Raw genomic sequence first — 15,634 nt, 5'->3', positions numbered from 1 at the left:
AAAAGTATTTAGTCCCCACCAATTGTAAAAGTTCTCCCACTTACAAAGATGAGAGAGGCCTATAATTGGCATCATAGGGAGACCTCAACTATGAGAGACAAAATGAGAAAACAAATCCAGACAATCACATTGGCTGATCTGGAAAGAATTTATTTGCAAATTATGGTGGAAAATAAGTATTTGGTCACCTACAAACAAGCAAGATTTCTGGCTCTCACAGACCTGTACCTTCTTCTTTAAGAGGCTCCTCTGTCCTGCCCTCATTACCTGTATCAATGGCACCTGTTTGAGGTTGTGGACAGGTGTCTTTTATACTGATAACAAGTTCAAACAGTCACACTCCAAACTCCACTATGGTGAAGACCTAAGAGCTGTCGAAGGACACCAGAAACAAAATTGTAGACCTGCACCAGGCTGGGAAGACTGAATCTGCAATAGGCAAGCAGCTTGGTGTGAACAAATCAACTGTGGGAGCAATAATTAGAAAATGGAAGACATACAAGACCACTGATAATCTCCCTCCATCTGGGGCTCTACGCAAGATCTCACCCCGTGGGGTCAAAATGATCACAAGAACGGTGAGCACAAATCCCAGGACCACACGGGGGGACCTAGTGAATGACCTGCAGAGAGCTGGGACCAACGTAACAAAGGCTACCATCAGTAACACACTACGCCGCCAGGGACTCAGATCCTGCAGTGCCAGACGTGTCCCCCTGCTTAAGCCAGTACATGTCCGGGCCCATCTGAAGTTTGCTAGAGAGCATTTGGATGATCCAGAAGAGGATTGGGAGAATGTCATATGGTCAGATGAAACCAAAATAGAACTGTTTGGTAGAAACACAACTCATCATGTTTGGAGGAGAGAGAATGCTGAGTTGCATCCAAAGAACACCATACCTACTGTGAAGCATGGGGGTGGCAACATCATGCTTTGGGGCTGTTTCTCCGCAAAGGGACCAGGACGACTGATCCATGTACAGGACAGAATGAATGGGGCCATGTATCGTGAGATTTTGAGTGCAAACCTCCTATCAGCAAGGGCATTGAAGATGAAACGTGGCTGGGTCTTCCAACATGACAATGATCCCAAACATACCGCCCGGGCAACGAAGGAGTGGCTTCGTAAGAAGCATTTCAAGGTCCTGGAGTGGCCTAGCCAGTCTCCAGTCTCAACCCCATAGAAAACCTTTGGAGTTGAAAGTCCATGTTGCCCAGCGACAGCCCCAAAACATCACTGCTCTAGAGGAGATCTGCATGGAGGATGGGCCAACATACCAGCAACAGTGTGTGCCAACCTTGTGAGGACTTCCAGGAAACGTCTGACCTCTGTCATTGCCAACAAAGGATATATAACAAAGTGTTGACATGAACTTTTCATATTCACCAAATACTTATTTTGCACCATAATTTGCAAATAAATTCTTTCCAGATCAGCCAATGTGATTGTCTGGATTTGTTTTCTCATTTTGTCTCTCATAGTTGAGGTCTCCCTATGATGCCAATTACAGGCCTCTCTCATCTTTGTAAGTGGGAGAACTTGTACAATTGGTGGGGACTAAATACTTTTTTGCCCCACTGTAAGTGGGTGCTGCAGCAACCGTCGTCTGGAACCAAACAGAATCAGCAAGGGACAATGTCACCAGCACACCGAGGATCACCAATATGGGTCCAAAAGTTTTAATGAACGATCACAGTTACAGCAAGGCAACGTTTCAGAGTCTCTCAGGACTTCTTCATCAGGCATGTGACATCACATGCCTGATGAAGAAATCCTGCGAGACTCCAAAACGTTGCCTTGCTGTAACAATGTGATCGTTCATTAAAACTTTTGGACCCATATTGGTGATCCTCGGTGTGCTGGTGACATTCTCCCTTTCATTGTCATGTACAACACAAATTCTAATGACCTTCTTTAAGGAAATGTTAAAACTGAGTGTAGGTATCGCCCTCGTACACACTCACCTTTTCTATCTCCAGGTCGGACACCAGCATAACAATCAGTGACACCTTTTGCTCATAAATCATCAGCCAGAAGTCGGAGGCGGTCCCTGGAAGCGGGGCCTGGGTGGCGATAATGGTGGGACAGTAAGAAGATAGATCTTCGATCTTGCTAGCATTGATGTAGTCGTCTTTCCCCGACTGCAGGACTATACGGTTCTTGTCGTAGGGCATGATGTCCTGATGTCTGTTCTTCATAGTATAGCAGCGAGCAATGGCGATGGAGAGGTTCCTGGCCTCCTTTTCCTGAGCCTCCTGGAACTCCTTCCACATGGAGTCAAGTTGAGTCGCAGCACCAGGCACTGGTTTGTCAAGAGCGCTCACCGCGACTCGGAAGCGATCGAGTTCAGACAACAGCCTCATCACATGCTCCGGTTTCTCGTATGGGTCATTCTCTATCAGTTGAATGCCTTTGGGTTTCTGCCCGTCTTTAGCGTCGGCCTTGGTTGGTTGTAATAACGGCTGCCCTACTGATGTCTTGGAACCTCCGTGTTGGCTTTCAGGACTAGAGGACAGGAGATCATCGGTGGTGGAATTCTGCTTCTGAAATACGGGTTCTGTAGAGCCTTGGCTTAAATGTGTGGTTCCAGGAGTCAGAGAAGGGGGAGGTCTCTGAGGCAAAGTCGTGCTGGTTGATACAGCTGAAGGAATGACTGCCGGTGGCTGGACAACCAGGGACGGCTGTGGAGAGGGTGCAGGAGATGGGATGGCTGCAGCCCCTGAAACAATGGCAGCGCCTGGAATCTGGCTGAGAGCTGGGCTGCTGGCAGGCTGTATGTGATGAGGCAGGGATGCACCCTGTGGTGCTCCGATTGGCATTTGAGGTCCTGTTGGTATTGAATTTCCGATACCACTAGCAGAGGGAACAGTGTGTCTTACAGGAGCAGCAAAGGGCATAGATGGTGTAATCTGGGAGGCTGATCCAGGAGGTAGAGGCTGAGCTGCTGGAATGGTATGTGGGAGGATATGCGGTGTTGCCTGGCTCAGAGGTGGAGGTACAGGCTGTAGCGGCTGGGGAGACGCTCTTGGAAACGCCCCAGAGAATGGTGTAAGAAGGGGAGGCTGAGGAGGATTATCGTTCTTTGCGACCGGAAAACGCTGCCCCACTAAATGTGGAAGAACTTGCACTCCAGGGTGCATGGGCTGCACTGCAGAGTGTGGAGGCTGCAAAACAGAACTGGGTGGGGGTACACTTGAATGGCCAGGATGAATGGTGGAAGGTGGCGGCTGCACAGCTGTGTGGGGAGGCTGCACTGAAGAACCTGGCGGCTGCATAGCGGCATGTGGAGGCTGGACTACAGAACCTGGCGGCTGCATAGCGGCATGTGGAGGCTGGACTACAGAACCTGGTGGCTGCATAGCGGGATGTGGAGGCTGGACTACAGAACCTGGTGGCTGCATAGCATGTGGAGGCTGCATTGGAAACTGCTGAAACTGTTGCTGAGGAGGCAATGGGGTACTGAGAGGCATTCCCGGAGGCTGTCCTTGCTGCTGAAAAGCAGTAGCCTGCTGTGGATGTATAGGGGGCCTCATCTGAGGAGCAAATTGAGGCTGGGCCCCATACGGTGGTTGTAAGGGCTGTGACTGGACCTGCGTATCCAGTCTAGGCTGTGCCTGACCGTGAATAGGAAACATCTGAGCAGCAGATAAATGTGTCGGAGGAGGCTGAACGTAATTCTGAACTCCACCTTGTGGGTATGGAAAAGGAGGGGTCTGGCCAATTATGGGAGGAGCAGGGGCTCCAATATAACCACTTTGAGGATGACCCAAGGGACGGGCATGTGGAGCTCCTCCAGCTGGGGCTGATCCTGGTAACCGCGGGGCTGCGTAGCTCGATATGGGCCCCTGAATACTGTCCACGGTTGTCGTCGCAGGTCGGATGGTTTGCGGCACTGGAGGCTGCATATTGTTTGGCAGCATCTGGTTAGGGAACCGATGATTGGAGTTTAGAGGCTGAACAGCTGCACTCTGGGTAAAGGGAGGGGGTAGGTTCCCTACAGGCGGAACATGTGGACCAACCCCATATGCCGCTGCAGCACTTGGCTTAAACTGAGCTGCCAAATGCGCCGCGACAGGCATTGGCATATGCTGTGGGGAAGTTCTTTGCGGTGGCCCAGCTGCCGGCAGATACCCTGGTGCCACAGGGGCCGATGCTAGGTTTGGCTGACCAGGCCCCCCTGCTGGATACACTTTTGGAATCCTTGAAGGAGAAGAGGTTGGTATTTGTCCGTGTGCGATGGACTGATCTGGAGAAGGATGCATGAACTGTGGAGGAATGGCAGTTCCTGAAGTCACAGGAGGGATATTGTTATACGTGATGGGTGGGAAGGCATGGCCAGCTCCTGGGTGGTACGGCGTGGGATGGACATTAAAAGGAGCCTGGCTGAAAGGCACTGCAAGCGGGTCTGGCATGGGGGCGGTAGCGGTTCTAACACCACGAAAAGGGTCCGGCATGGGCGGCCTCATTCCCCTGTATGCAGCTGTCGGCCCAACAGGAAAGGCAGCAAGAGCATCAGCGGTCATCCGGTCCAGGTGGGCGACGAGGGCATCAGGTGGTAAACTCCTAAGCTCTTCTGGGAGGTCCGAAAAGAAGAGGGATGAAAACTTCTGTAAGTCGGCCAGGTCACCTGCAGGAAGGTTCTCAAGGTCCATGTCGGAAACCTTCTTCTCGAGCGCTGGTTTAGGGGCCGTTGGACGGGGTGGAGGCTTCTTTTTCATCTCCCTAAGAAGACAAGAGAAATACGACAATACAGGACACGGCAGAGCATTGTACACGGACTAAAAAGGCACCCCCTCCCCCCTTGCAAAATCATGAATGAACTGTGATTAACCACATTTTTTTTGGAAAGCCAAAGTTCAATTCCACTTGCCACACCCAGACCGGATTACTGCCAGACCTGTTGAATCAAGAAAATACTTAACCTCTTGCCGGCCGGACGGGAGCGCTGCCAATATGAGGAGATGTTTCTAAATGTTCCCCTGCATACATTGCCTGTGTGCGCTCCCTGGGAGCGCGAGGCACCGTGATCTGTGCCTGCTGTGTCCGGAGGACACAATGGAACACAGATCACTGTACGGGACCTCTGTGCGAGGTCCCGATTCATGTGATCATTGATTGGCCAATCAGTGAGCACATGCAAGATGTCACTTCCTGACCTCATTGCTTACTACGTGTGAAATCTGTGAATGTTTACAGAGGTCACAGGGTACAGGGCCATTCACAACAGCCTTGTACCATGTGACAAGCTGTGACTAATCACAGCTCACACAGTATTTCTCAATGGCTGCAGGAATGCAGCCAGAGAGAAGGAGAAATGATTGCTTTTACAGCCTTTATGGGTGTAAAAGCAATCGGTGTAAAAAAAGAAAGAAAAAGTAAATCATCACCCCCCCACAAGTAGTACAGCGTCACCATGGTGACACTGTACTGCCAGGGTGACAGTATGTTAAAAAAAAAAAAAAAAAAACAAATTATAAAAAATCTAAAATAAAAAAAAAGTAGAAAAATTATAATTTTTGGTTAACAAATTTAGGTTTTTTTTTTTTTTTTACTAAAAAAAGGATAGATGAATACATTTTGGCCAAGATTTATGAAGATTATTTATTTGCAAAATTTTATAGGAAAAACACTTCAAAATTTTTGGACTTTTTCATTTATATAGCAAAAAAAATTAAAATCCCAGTGATGAATAAACACCACCAAAATAAAGTTTTATCGGTCTCAAAAAAAATGCTAAAAAATTCATATGGGTACAGTGTTGCATGACCGCGCAATTGTCAAAGTGTGATAGCGCTGAAAGCTGAAAATTGGCCTGGACTGGAAGGGGGGGTGAAAGCGTCCGGACTGGAAGGGGGGGTGAAAGCGTCCGGACTGGAAGGGAGGGTGAAAGCGTCCGGACTGGAAGGGGGGGTGAAAGCGTCCGGACTGGAAGGGGGGGTGAAAGCGTCCGGACTGGAAGGGGGGGTGAAAGCGTCCGGACTGGAAGGGGGGGTGAAAGCGTCCGGACTGGAAGGGGGGGTGAAAGCGTCCGGACTGGAAGGGGGGGTGAAAGCGTCCGGACTGGAAGGGGGGGTGAAAGCGTCCGGACTGGAAGGGGGGGTGAAAGCGTCCGGACTGGAAGGGGGGGTGAAAGCGTCCGGACTGGAAGGGGGGGTGAAAGCGTCCGGACTGGAAGGGGGGGTGAAAGCGTCCGGACTGGAAGGGGGGGTGAAAGCGTCCGGACTGGAAGGGGGGGTGAAAGCGTCCGGACTGGAGGGGGGGTGAAAGCGTCCGGACTGGAAGGGGGGGTGAAAGCGTCCGGACTGGAAGGAGGGTGAAAGCGTCCGGACTGGAAGGAGGGTGAAAGCGTCCGGACTGGAAGGAGGGTGAAAGCGTCCGGACTGGAAGGAGGGTGAAAGCGTCCGGACTGGAAGGAGGGTGAAAGCGTCCGGACTGGAAGGAGGGTGAAAGCGTCCGGACTGGAAGGGGGGTGAAAGCGTCCGGACTGGAAGGGGGGTGAAAGCGTCCGGACTGGAAGGGGGTGAAAGCGTCCGGACTGGAAGGGGGTGAAAGCGTCCGGACTGGAAGGGGGTGAAAGCGTCCGGACTGGAAGTGGTTAAATAGAAACTGTCTGACAAAGTGAAGCGTGCTAAAAGATCTCAAAAAGCAACACATGCCGCCATTTAAAGAAATTCAAGAACAGATGAGAAACAAAGTAATTGACATGTATCAGTTTGGAAAGGGTTATAGAAAAAGGGGGGAAAAATTTTTTTAAAAAAAGCTGTCCAAACCTGGCTGGCCCTATGTGAAAAAATAATTGCCCCCTAAACCTAATAAACTGGTTTGCCACCCTTGCCGGCAACAACTGCAATCAAGTGTTTGCGATAACTGGCAATGAGTCTTTCACATCGCTGACTTTTACCCCCTTCCTGTCCAGGCCAAATTTTCAGCTTTCAGCGCTATCACACTTTGAATAACTATTGCGCGGTCATGCAACACTGCACCCATATGAATTTTTTAGCAATTTTTTTTAGACAGATAAAGCTTTATTTTGGTGGCATTTAACGACCACTGTGATTTTTTTTTTTTTTGCTATGTAAATGAAAAAAAAACAAAAATGTAAAAAAAAAGTGTTTTTCTTATAAAATTTTACAAATATATATTTCATCATAAATCTTGGCCAAAATTCATTCAGTTATCTTTTAAGTAAAAAAAATTAAAAAAATAACCCAAATTAGTTTATAACCAAAAATTATAATTTTGAAACTTTTTTTACATTTTTATTTTTTTGTGGTTTTTTTTTTTTTTTTTTTTTTTTTTTTTAATTTACTGTCACTTGGGGGTGAAGATTTTTATTTTTTATTTTTTTTACAACGATTGCTTTTACACCCATAAAGGCTGTAAAAGCAATAATTTCTCCTCCTCTCTGGCTGCATTCCTGCAGCCATTGAGAACTACTGTGTGAGCTCTGATTAGACACAGCTTGTCACATGGTACAAGGCTGTTGTGAATAGCCCTGTACCATGTGATCTCTGTGATCATTCACAGATTTCACACGTAGTAAGCAATGATGTCAGAAGTGAAATCTTGCTTACTACTCTTCATGTGATCACCGATTCGCCAATCAGTGATCACATGATCGGGACCTCGCACAGACGTCCCGTCCGACGATCGGTGTTCCATTGTGTCCGGAGGACACAGCGGCACCGGATCGCGGTGCTGTGCGCTCCCTGGGAGCAGGGGGCGGGAAGGCAGTTTATAAACGGCCACCTGCCCCTGCACTGCCACCGCCCAGCCATTTATATACAACAGCCGGAAGGGAAGTGGTTAATTCAGCCACATTGGAGGGGTTGCAAGCATGAATTGCCTGTTTAAGGTCATGCCACAGCATCTCGATCGGGTTAAAGTTTGGACTTTACTTAGCCACTCCAAAACCTTAATTTTGTTTTCTTGAGCCATTCAGAGGTGGACTTACTGGTGTGTTCCGGATCATTGTCCTGCTGGATAACCCAAGTGCGCTTGAGCCTGAGGTCAGGAACTGATAGCTGGACAATCTCCTTCACGATTTTCTGGTAGAACACAAAAGTCATGGTTCCATCAATCATGGCAAGATGTCCAGGCCCTGAACCCAGACCACCACACTACCACCACCACGTGTGACTGTTGGGATGATGTTCTTTTTATGAAATGCTGTGTTGGTTTTACGCAAGATGTAATGGGACGTTCAACTTCTGTCTCATCAGTCCATAGAATATTCGCCCAATAGTCTTGGGGATAATCAAGATGTTTTTTGGCAAATGTGAGACGAGCATTTGTGTTTTTTTTGGTCAGCAGTGGCTTTGGTCCAGGAACTCTCCCATGGAGGCCATTTTTGGCCAGTCTCTTTCTTGTTGTTGAATCATGAACATTGACCTAGGCAAGTGAGGCCTGCAGTTCTTTAGATGTTGTTCTGGGTTCTTTTATGACCTCCTGGATGAGTCGGCATTGTGATCTTGGAATAGTTTTGGTAGGCCAGCCACTCCTGGGAAGTTCCAAGTCTTCTCCATTTGTGGATAATGGCTCTCACCGTGGTTCGCTGGAGTCCCAAAGCCTTAGAAACGGCTTTGTAACCCTTTTACATAGATGTCAATTACTTTGTTTCTAATCTGTTCTTGAGTTTCTTTAGATCGCGGCATGATGTGTTGCTTTTCAAGATCTTTAAGTGAGCTTCACTTTGTCAGACAGCTTCTATTTAGTTGTTTTCTTGATTCAACAGGTCTGGCAGTAATCAGGCCTGGGTGTGGCAAATTAAATTTAATATCCCTGCAAGCATGAGAGCCGTGTAGGATAAACCCTTTAATACAGGGGTGCTCAACCTTTTGATGAGTGAGGGCCACTTAAAGGGATTTGGAAACTGGTTGTGAGCCACAGTAAAATGGTTCCAATTTTTTATTTTGAATATCATAATGAACGTTTTCCTCCTGCAGCCGCTGAATGCCCGGCGGGAGGGAGAGGAGAGGAGGAGAAGCCGGATTTCAGCGGTTGCAGGAAGAAAATGGGAGAGGACCGGTTCCTGTATATGCCTCCCCTACTGTGCAACTGTAAAACAGAATGTGACAGGGAGGCCACATGGGCCCCCTTGAGCAGGCGGCATGGTCGCCATTGGGACCTCTGATACTACACCAGTAAATTGGGGGTGGTGGTGGTGTAAAAACATGTCTCAACTATTGGGTTTTATCACTCTGTCTCCAGGCTGCTAGAGAGGTCCCCAGCGTGAAGTGCACTTGGTATCACTCCGCCTCGGACAGGAGTGGGTGCTACAGAGGAAGCATCGGCTTATGCGGCTCCTGCTTCCTCCGATGCCGGCTCGGTGCACTCTGATGCTCTGGGATGGCAAGTTGGCAAGCCCAGATCACAACCAATTGACTTTCGACCCAGAGCATGCACTTCCCTGGTTTCTGGTTTGAGGTCAAGGGCCACAGGTTGAGCACCCTTTGCTGTATTATCATTTTCACAATATGCAGAGAAGTAACAAGTACCGTTCCAGGATCGCTTGCCGGCTGGATTGTGAGGCTTCGAAGGCCGCTCGAGTCTTTTCCAGAAGTTTGGCGACTTTGCTCTCTAAATCAGCATAAAAGTCTTTCCCTTCCTGAGACTTCTTCATCAGGTCCTCATAGGCCTCATAGGAAGAGATGAGAGTCTGCACGGTGTGATTCCACCTAAACGGACAAGAGAAAAAAAAGGACTGAACACAAACGGAATGCGTCAACAATTTTTAAGCGGCAACTGTTTTGGGCCAACACTGAGATAAGACACCATGGCCTGCTTCCAGCCTCCCTGGGAGAGAAATGAACAGCAGATACATACACCAGCATTTCCCCCCAAACAGTACAGGGTGGGCCGATTTAAAGTTGAGTTCCACCCAAAAGTGAAAGCTCCGCTTAGCTACATTTGGCATATCTTTTTTTTTGGGGGGGGGTGCCTGGTTTTGCCAGGAAGTTCAGCCCCCCCCCCGCCTTCTGAGACATTTTATAGGTCCCAAAGGACTGCGACCCATTCACAAATGGAAACCGCCTGAGGCCGCAAGGCTTCACTTCCAGTTTCCCTTAGTTAAAATGGCGGCACCAGCACCTGACAGCCGACTGAAGAATCGGCTCAGGGTGAGGACACTGTGGGATCCCTGGACAGTGCCAGAATATTAGAATATTAAAAGTCAGCGGCTACAGTATTTGTAGCCGCTGACTTATTTTTTTTTTGGGGGGGGGGGGGGGCCAGAACTCCACTTTAAGATCCCTGGTACCACATCCCCCAATCCTAGTCCAATACGAACATATCTACATATTTTCAGTGCTCCTACTCCTTAAACCTCTCTGCGGCCTTCGGCACAGTCCACCACCCCCTCCTCCTCAAAAAACTACACTCCCTCGGCCTCAGAGATTCTGCTCTCTCCTGGCTCTCATCCTACCTGTCACAACGCTCTTTCAGCGTTACCTATAATGCTACCACCTCCCCCTCACTCCCCCGCCTCTGTTGGGGTCCCTCAAGGCTCTGTCCTCGGGCCCCTTCTCTTCTCCATCTACACCTCCTCCCTTGGTCAACTCATACACTCTCACGGCTTCAACTACCACCTCTATGCCGACGACACGCAAATCTATCTCTCAACTCCCCACCTCACCCCCTCGGTCTCTGCCCGAATCACACACCTACTGAGCGACATATCAGACTGGATGTCGCTCCACTTCCTTAAACTGAACCTCTCCAAAACCGAGTTTCTTGTCTTCCCCCCAGCCCGGACCCCACCCCCCACTGACTTCTCCATCATGTCCAACAATGCCACCATCAAACCCGCCCCACAGGCCAGAGTACTTGGGGCTGGAAGGATAGGTTGGAGTCCAGAATGACACCAAGTCCAATCACTAACAAACTCATGCAGACTCCGCCTCCGCAACATCGCCAAAATACGCACGTTCCTAACTTCAGAAACCACTAAACAGCTCATCCACTCCCTCATCATATCACGACTCGACTACTGCAACTCCCTCCTCACTGGCCTGCCTCGCCGCTGGCTATCCCCTCTTCAGTCCATCCCGAATACGGCTGCCAGACTCATTCACCTTTCCAACCGCTCCATCTCCGCCACCCCCCTCTGCCAATCCCTCCACTGGCCTCCACTCAGTGTCCTCCACCCCCCTCTGCCAATCCCTCCACTGGCTTCCGATTGCGCAACGGATCAAATTTAAAATCCTAACATTGACGTACAAAGCCGTCCACCATACAGCCCCGAACTACATCACCGACCTAATATCCAAGTACCACCCAACACGCACACTCCGCTCCTCACAAGACCTCCTACTCTCTAGTTCCCTGATCTCCTCCTCCCATGCCCGCCTCTAGGACTTCTCCAGGGTGTCACCCATCCTCTGGAACTCCCTGCCCCAACCCATCAGATTATCACCTACTCTCCTCTCCTTTAGGCGCACCCTGAAAACCCACCTCTTCAGGGAAGCCTACCCCACCCCCTGCTAACTTGCCGACCTCCTCCACTCTTCCTACCACTCCATCCCCCACAGCTATCTCCTCCTGTGCCACCATCCCCTCCCTCCTAGATTGTAAGCTCGAAAGAGCAGGGCCCTCGATCCCCTCATGTTTTGCATTGTATTGTTATTGTTCTGTACCCCTTTGTAACGTACAGCGCTGAGCGAACTGTCGGCGCTTTATAAATACTGTATAATAATAATAATAATAATATTTACAGATAAATGGGACTTTAGAGGTCACAAATAAACCAAAACATGACCACTAGAAGTACGACGGTATAGACAAGATAGGACAAAATAGTCTCAAAAACTATAAGAACACTAAGCCCGGGATCACACTGATGCAGTCTGGAATTTGCAGAGTTTTCAGTGCGAATTCCGCACTGCATCAAAATCGCACCCAGTTCATGCGAACCGCTGCGGGTGTGTATGTTAAGTTAACAACACCCCGAAATCGGTCTGCAAAACACAGTGCGATGTGCAGAATCAGATTGCATAGGTGTGAATCCCCATGCCATCCAATTCTAGTGTGGACCCAAAAAAGGGTCCTGCACCTTTTTGGCGCAAATGCGGTGCGATCTGAGCTATAATGTACGGCTCCAATCACACCGCACACAATTTGCATGTGCGAATGCGTTGCGGTTCCTGTGCGAATCGCATGCGGTGTACCGCACCGCAGGTGTGTGAACATATCCTAAGGGTGGCTTCGCATGCCGTTTTCTAGCAGATTACTGGCGCTTTCCCAATTTTCTTCAATGATGTCCCGCTGCCTCAGTGCCAACCACGTCCCGCTGCCTCAGTGCCAACCACGTCCCGCTGCCTCAGTGCCAACCACGTCCCGCTGCCTCAGTGCCAACCACGTCCCGCTGCCTCAGTGCCAACCACGTCCCGCTGCCTCAGTGCCAACCACGTCCCGCTGCCTCAGTGCCGTTTCAGAAACTGCACCAAAAATGAAGCAAGCAGGTGTTTTGGTGCGCCAAAACCGCAGCACCTAATAGAAGCCTATGGGAAAGTGCAGCTAATCCGTATGAAAACCACGAGTTAGCTGTGCTTTAGCAAATGTGCAACGCGGCAGCGTGAAGGCGCCCTAAGTAAAGTGCGGTACAAGTAGGTACAGGAAGAATCAATGAACTGCCACGGCACTCCATAACACCGTGGTAGTTCACTGAGAACTACAAGCTGACACTTCCTGGTTTCTTGCCTAGAAAATGATGTATTTGTTCCCAGGAGCATCCTGAGATACCCAAGCATCTCAAGTGGTCAAACATCTCAGGAGGCCAAGGGGACTCTACTGCAAATGCCCTGTAGCATCGGGAAGGGAAGTTGATTTTCAGGGTTTACTGGCGGTAACATGCATATAGAACCTCTTGGGAAGACAGAAAGTTGGCACCTGGACAGGGAAAGGACACCATATTTGAAAAATGGCTGAAGATTGGCAAACAGAGCATTACCATGCAACCAAAGTTAGGGTAATAACCCACCATACCATAGAGAAAGACCACCAACAAAATGGCTGTATTGGCCAGTCTATGAAGATGGAAGTTGAAGACCTGTGTACTATTTTCTCCGTTGCTCTCTCACCCATCCCCTGGCCATCACAAAACAATATAATTAGTGACCAATAAGGAAGACCAATGGTGAACCTACTTCTGTTCGGCATCCGTCAGGATCTTCCGTATCGGTGCGTACTTCACGTTGGCTTCGGTCAGGGCTTTCAGGATGTTCTCTTGGGCCGACAAGTTCTGGTCAATGTAAACCTTCAACTGTTCGTATTTTTTCAGCTGCTCTGCAAAGAGTTTCTAAAAGAAGAAGATCCAGGAGTGGTCAGTTAGGACAGGACCAGGCAGCACAAGCAGTGACCGTAAGCAGGACTGGCCACACGCAAGTACAGTAATGGAGACTCTTCGGGGCCAAGTTACAGTGCAAGTTCTAGCAGGTTCAGTAATTGTGATATTTTGTGCTTGCCATACAATGTGTTTCTTGAAGTCCATTGAGGGACACTGGAATTCGGGTTATACCGTCATCGACAGGAGGTTGGAACCCTGACAGAGAAAAGTTGCAAGCTAGCCCCATATAACCCCTCTTATACCCAACATGCCTCAGCTCTGTGTGCAAGCAGTATACAGGACCAGTATAGACAGAGGACAGGACTTGTGTAAATTTCCCAATAAGTACAAAACCAAATTGTTTTCCCATTGTCCGTTGAGGGACACAGGAATTCAGAAACAGTCAGGACATCCGAAAGCAGCCGTGCTGAGAGGTGGGCTAAATCCACTGACTGAACCAAGAAAGGACAAGGAACTACCTGACCGGGACTACCAGAAGGACCAACGCCTGAAGCTGAACCAAATCTTCAAGACAGAGGAAACTGCCAGCAGAGGGTCAATCCAATTCAGACTAGAACAGGTAAGATCACCCCTAAGGGGAACAAATCCAACTGAAGAACACTCAATCCACATCAGCAAGAGCTGTGGAGAAAAAAAACAAAACAGAAGTAGGACAACAAGGAGAAGGAGTTGACCAACATTGTAATATGGTCACGAAAAAGAGCACTGGAGAAAATCTCCAGGAGGAAAGGTCCCCAAAGGCAACGGACTGTGGACAACAAATGGGTCTGCAAAAGGAGAGTGGCTGGTGTGCAAAGGGAACATGTCTAATGGGCTCGAGGAGCGGGGCCGGTGGGCTCGAGGAGCGTGGAAGGGTGCCAGCACGGGCGGTGCGCTGGAGGAGAGCGCGCCCCGTGCCAGCACGGGCGGTGCGCTGGAGGAGAGTGCGCCCGGTGTGTGCTGGAGGGGAGCGCGCCCGGTGTGTGCTGGAGGGGAGCGCGCCCGGTGTGTGCTGGAGGGGAGCGCGCCCCCCGTGCCAGCACGGCCGGTGCGCTGGAGGGGAGCGCCCCCCCCCCGTGCCAGCACGGCCGGAGCGCTGGAGGGGAGCGCGCTCGGTGAGTGCTGGAGGGGAGCGCGCCCGGTGTGTGCTGGAGGGGAGCGCCCCCCCCCGTGCCAGCACGGCCGGTGCGCTGGAGGGGAGCGCCCCCCCCGTGCCAGCACGGCCGGTGCGCTGGAGGGGAGCGCCCCCCCCGTGCCAGCACGGCCGGAGCGCTGGAGGGGAGCGCGCCCGGTGAGTGCTGGAGGGGAGCGCGCCCGGTGAGTGCTGGAGGGGAGCGCGCCCGGTGAGTGCTGGAGGGGAGCGCGCCCGGTGAGTGCTGGAGGGGAGCGCGCCCGGTGAGTGCTGGAGGGGAGCGCGCCCGGTGTGAAAATCAGAGAAGGAGGGTACCAGGATAAGAACGAGGTTGCCTGGTCAGATAACCCATCTTACATGAGATAGAATAAAAATAGTTAGACCAGAGTTAAAGGAAAGGTGTCCAACCTCCTATGACACCAGCAAGAAACTGAGGCATGCTGGGTAGAAGAGGGGATATAAAGAGGCAGGTTAAAGTGTTTATTTTGTCCAATCCTTCAGTAGGCGGCGGTATAACCTGAGCGTTTCTGAATTCCTGTGCCCCTCAATAGACAAAAAAGGTTTTTTATACGTCTAAAACAGTAAAATTCGAAGAGTAACTTGACTGGGTGTGATCCGGGGAGATGACCGCTCTTTGAGGCTCCCAATATTTTACCCCTTTTGCAGTCAACTCAACCAAACCAACGTTAGCATGAAGATCTGAGGAATTATTTGGAAGACTGAACTCCATGGCCATTGATCTTTCTTTGATTCTACGTAACAAGGAAGGAGTTCTGTGACCAGTGCTACCCAAAGGACGAGATTCTCGTCTCTGGACCTGGATGACCTGACCTGCATCTATCAATGGATCCGAAAATAAAAATTGTCTGTGTTGTCAATAGGGACCAGATTGTCAACTTCATGAACTAGAAGATAAAAGAAAGGAGATGTCTGGCCGATGGTAACTAAAGCGTCCTCACCTTCATCTCGGAGCGGTCGGTGGTGACCAGGGAAGTGGTGATGTCGTCTTTCTGTATGGTATCCCGCAGCTGCTGCTCCAGAGAAAGGCGCTGATCCCTCATCTCCCGCACCTTGTGCAGGATCCGCTTCAGGTTCTGCAGGACTGACTTGTCATCTGAAAAGAGAGCATGTGATCAGCTCCAGGTTCAACCACCACTGGAGGTCTTCGCATCCCATTCAT

At 50.0% G+C, this 15,634-nt stretch overlaps 1 protein-coding gene across 1 annotated transcript in view; it reads right to left on the bottom strand.

Moving 5' to 3' along the window:
• PTPN23 (protein tyrosine phosphatase non-receptor type 23) overlaps positions 1–15,634 on the bottom strand; it is a 77,743-nt gene that overhangs the window by 12,348 nt on the left and 49,761 nt on the right. The window contains exons 17-20 of the mRNA XM_089666773.1: positions 15,414–15,568; positions 13,144–13,295; positions 9,499–9,678; positions 1,966–4,723 (exon numbers count right to left, since the gene is read on the bottom strand). Coding sequence (XP_089522899.1) covers positions 1,966–4,723; positions 9,499–9,678; positions 13,144–13,295; positions 15,414–15,568 — 3,245 coding nt within the window. The remainder of the gene's footprint in view (positions 1–1,965; positions 4,724–9,498; positions 9,679–13,143; positions 13,296–15,413; positions 15,569–15,634) is intronic.

The sequence above is a fragment of the Staurois parvus genome, unplaced genomic scaffold (assembly GCF_062004578.1).
Source record: "Staurois parvus isolate SC_StPar_1 unplaced genomic scaffold, SC_StPar_1.0 ptg002837l, whole genome shotgun sequence".
Lineage (NCBI taxonomy): Eukaryota > Metazoa > Chordata > Amphibia > Anura > Ranidae > Staurois > Staurois parvus.
Note: the sequence above shows the minus strand (reverse complement) of the source record. Positions and strands in the feature narration are given on the sequence as shown.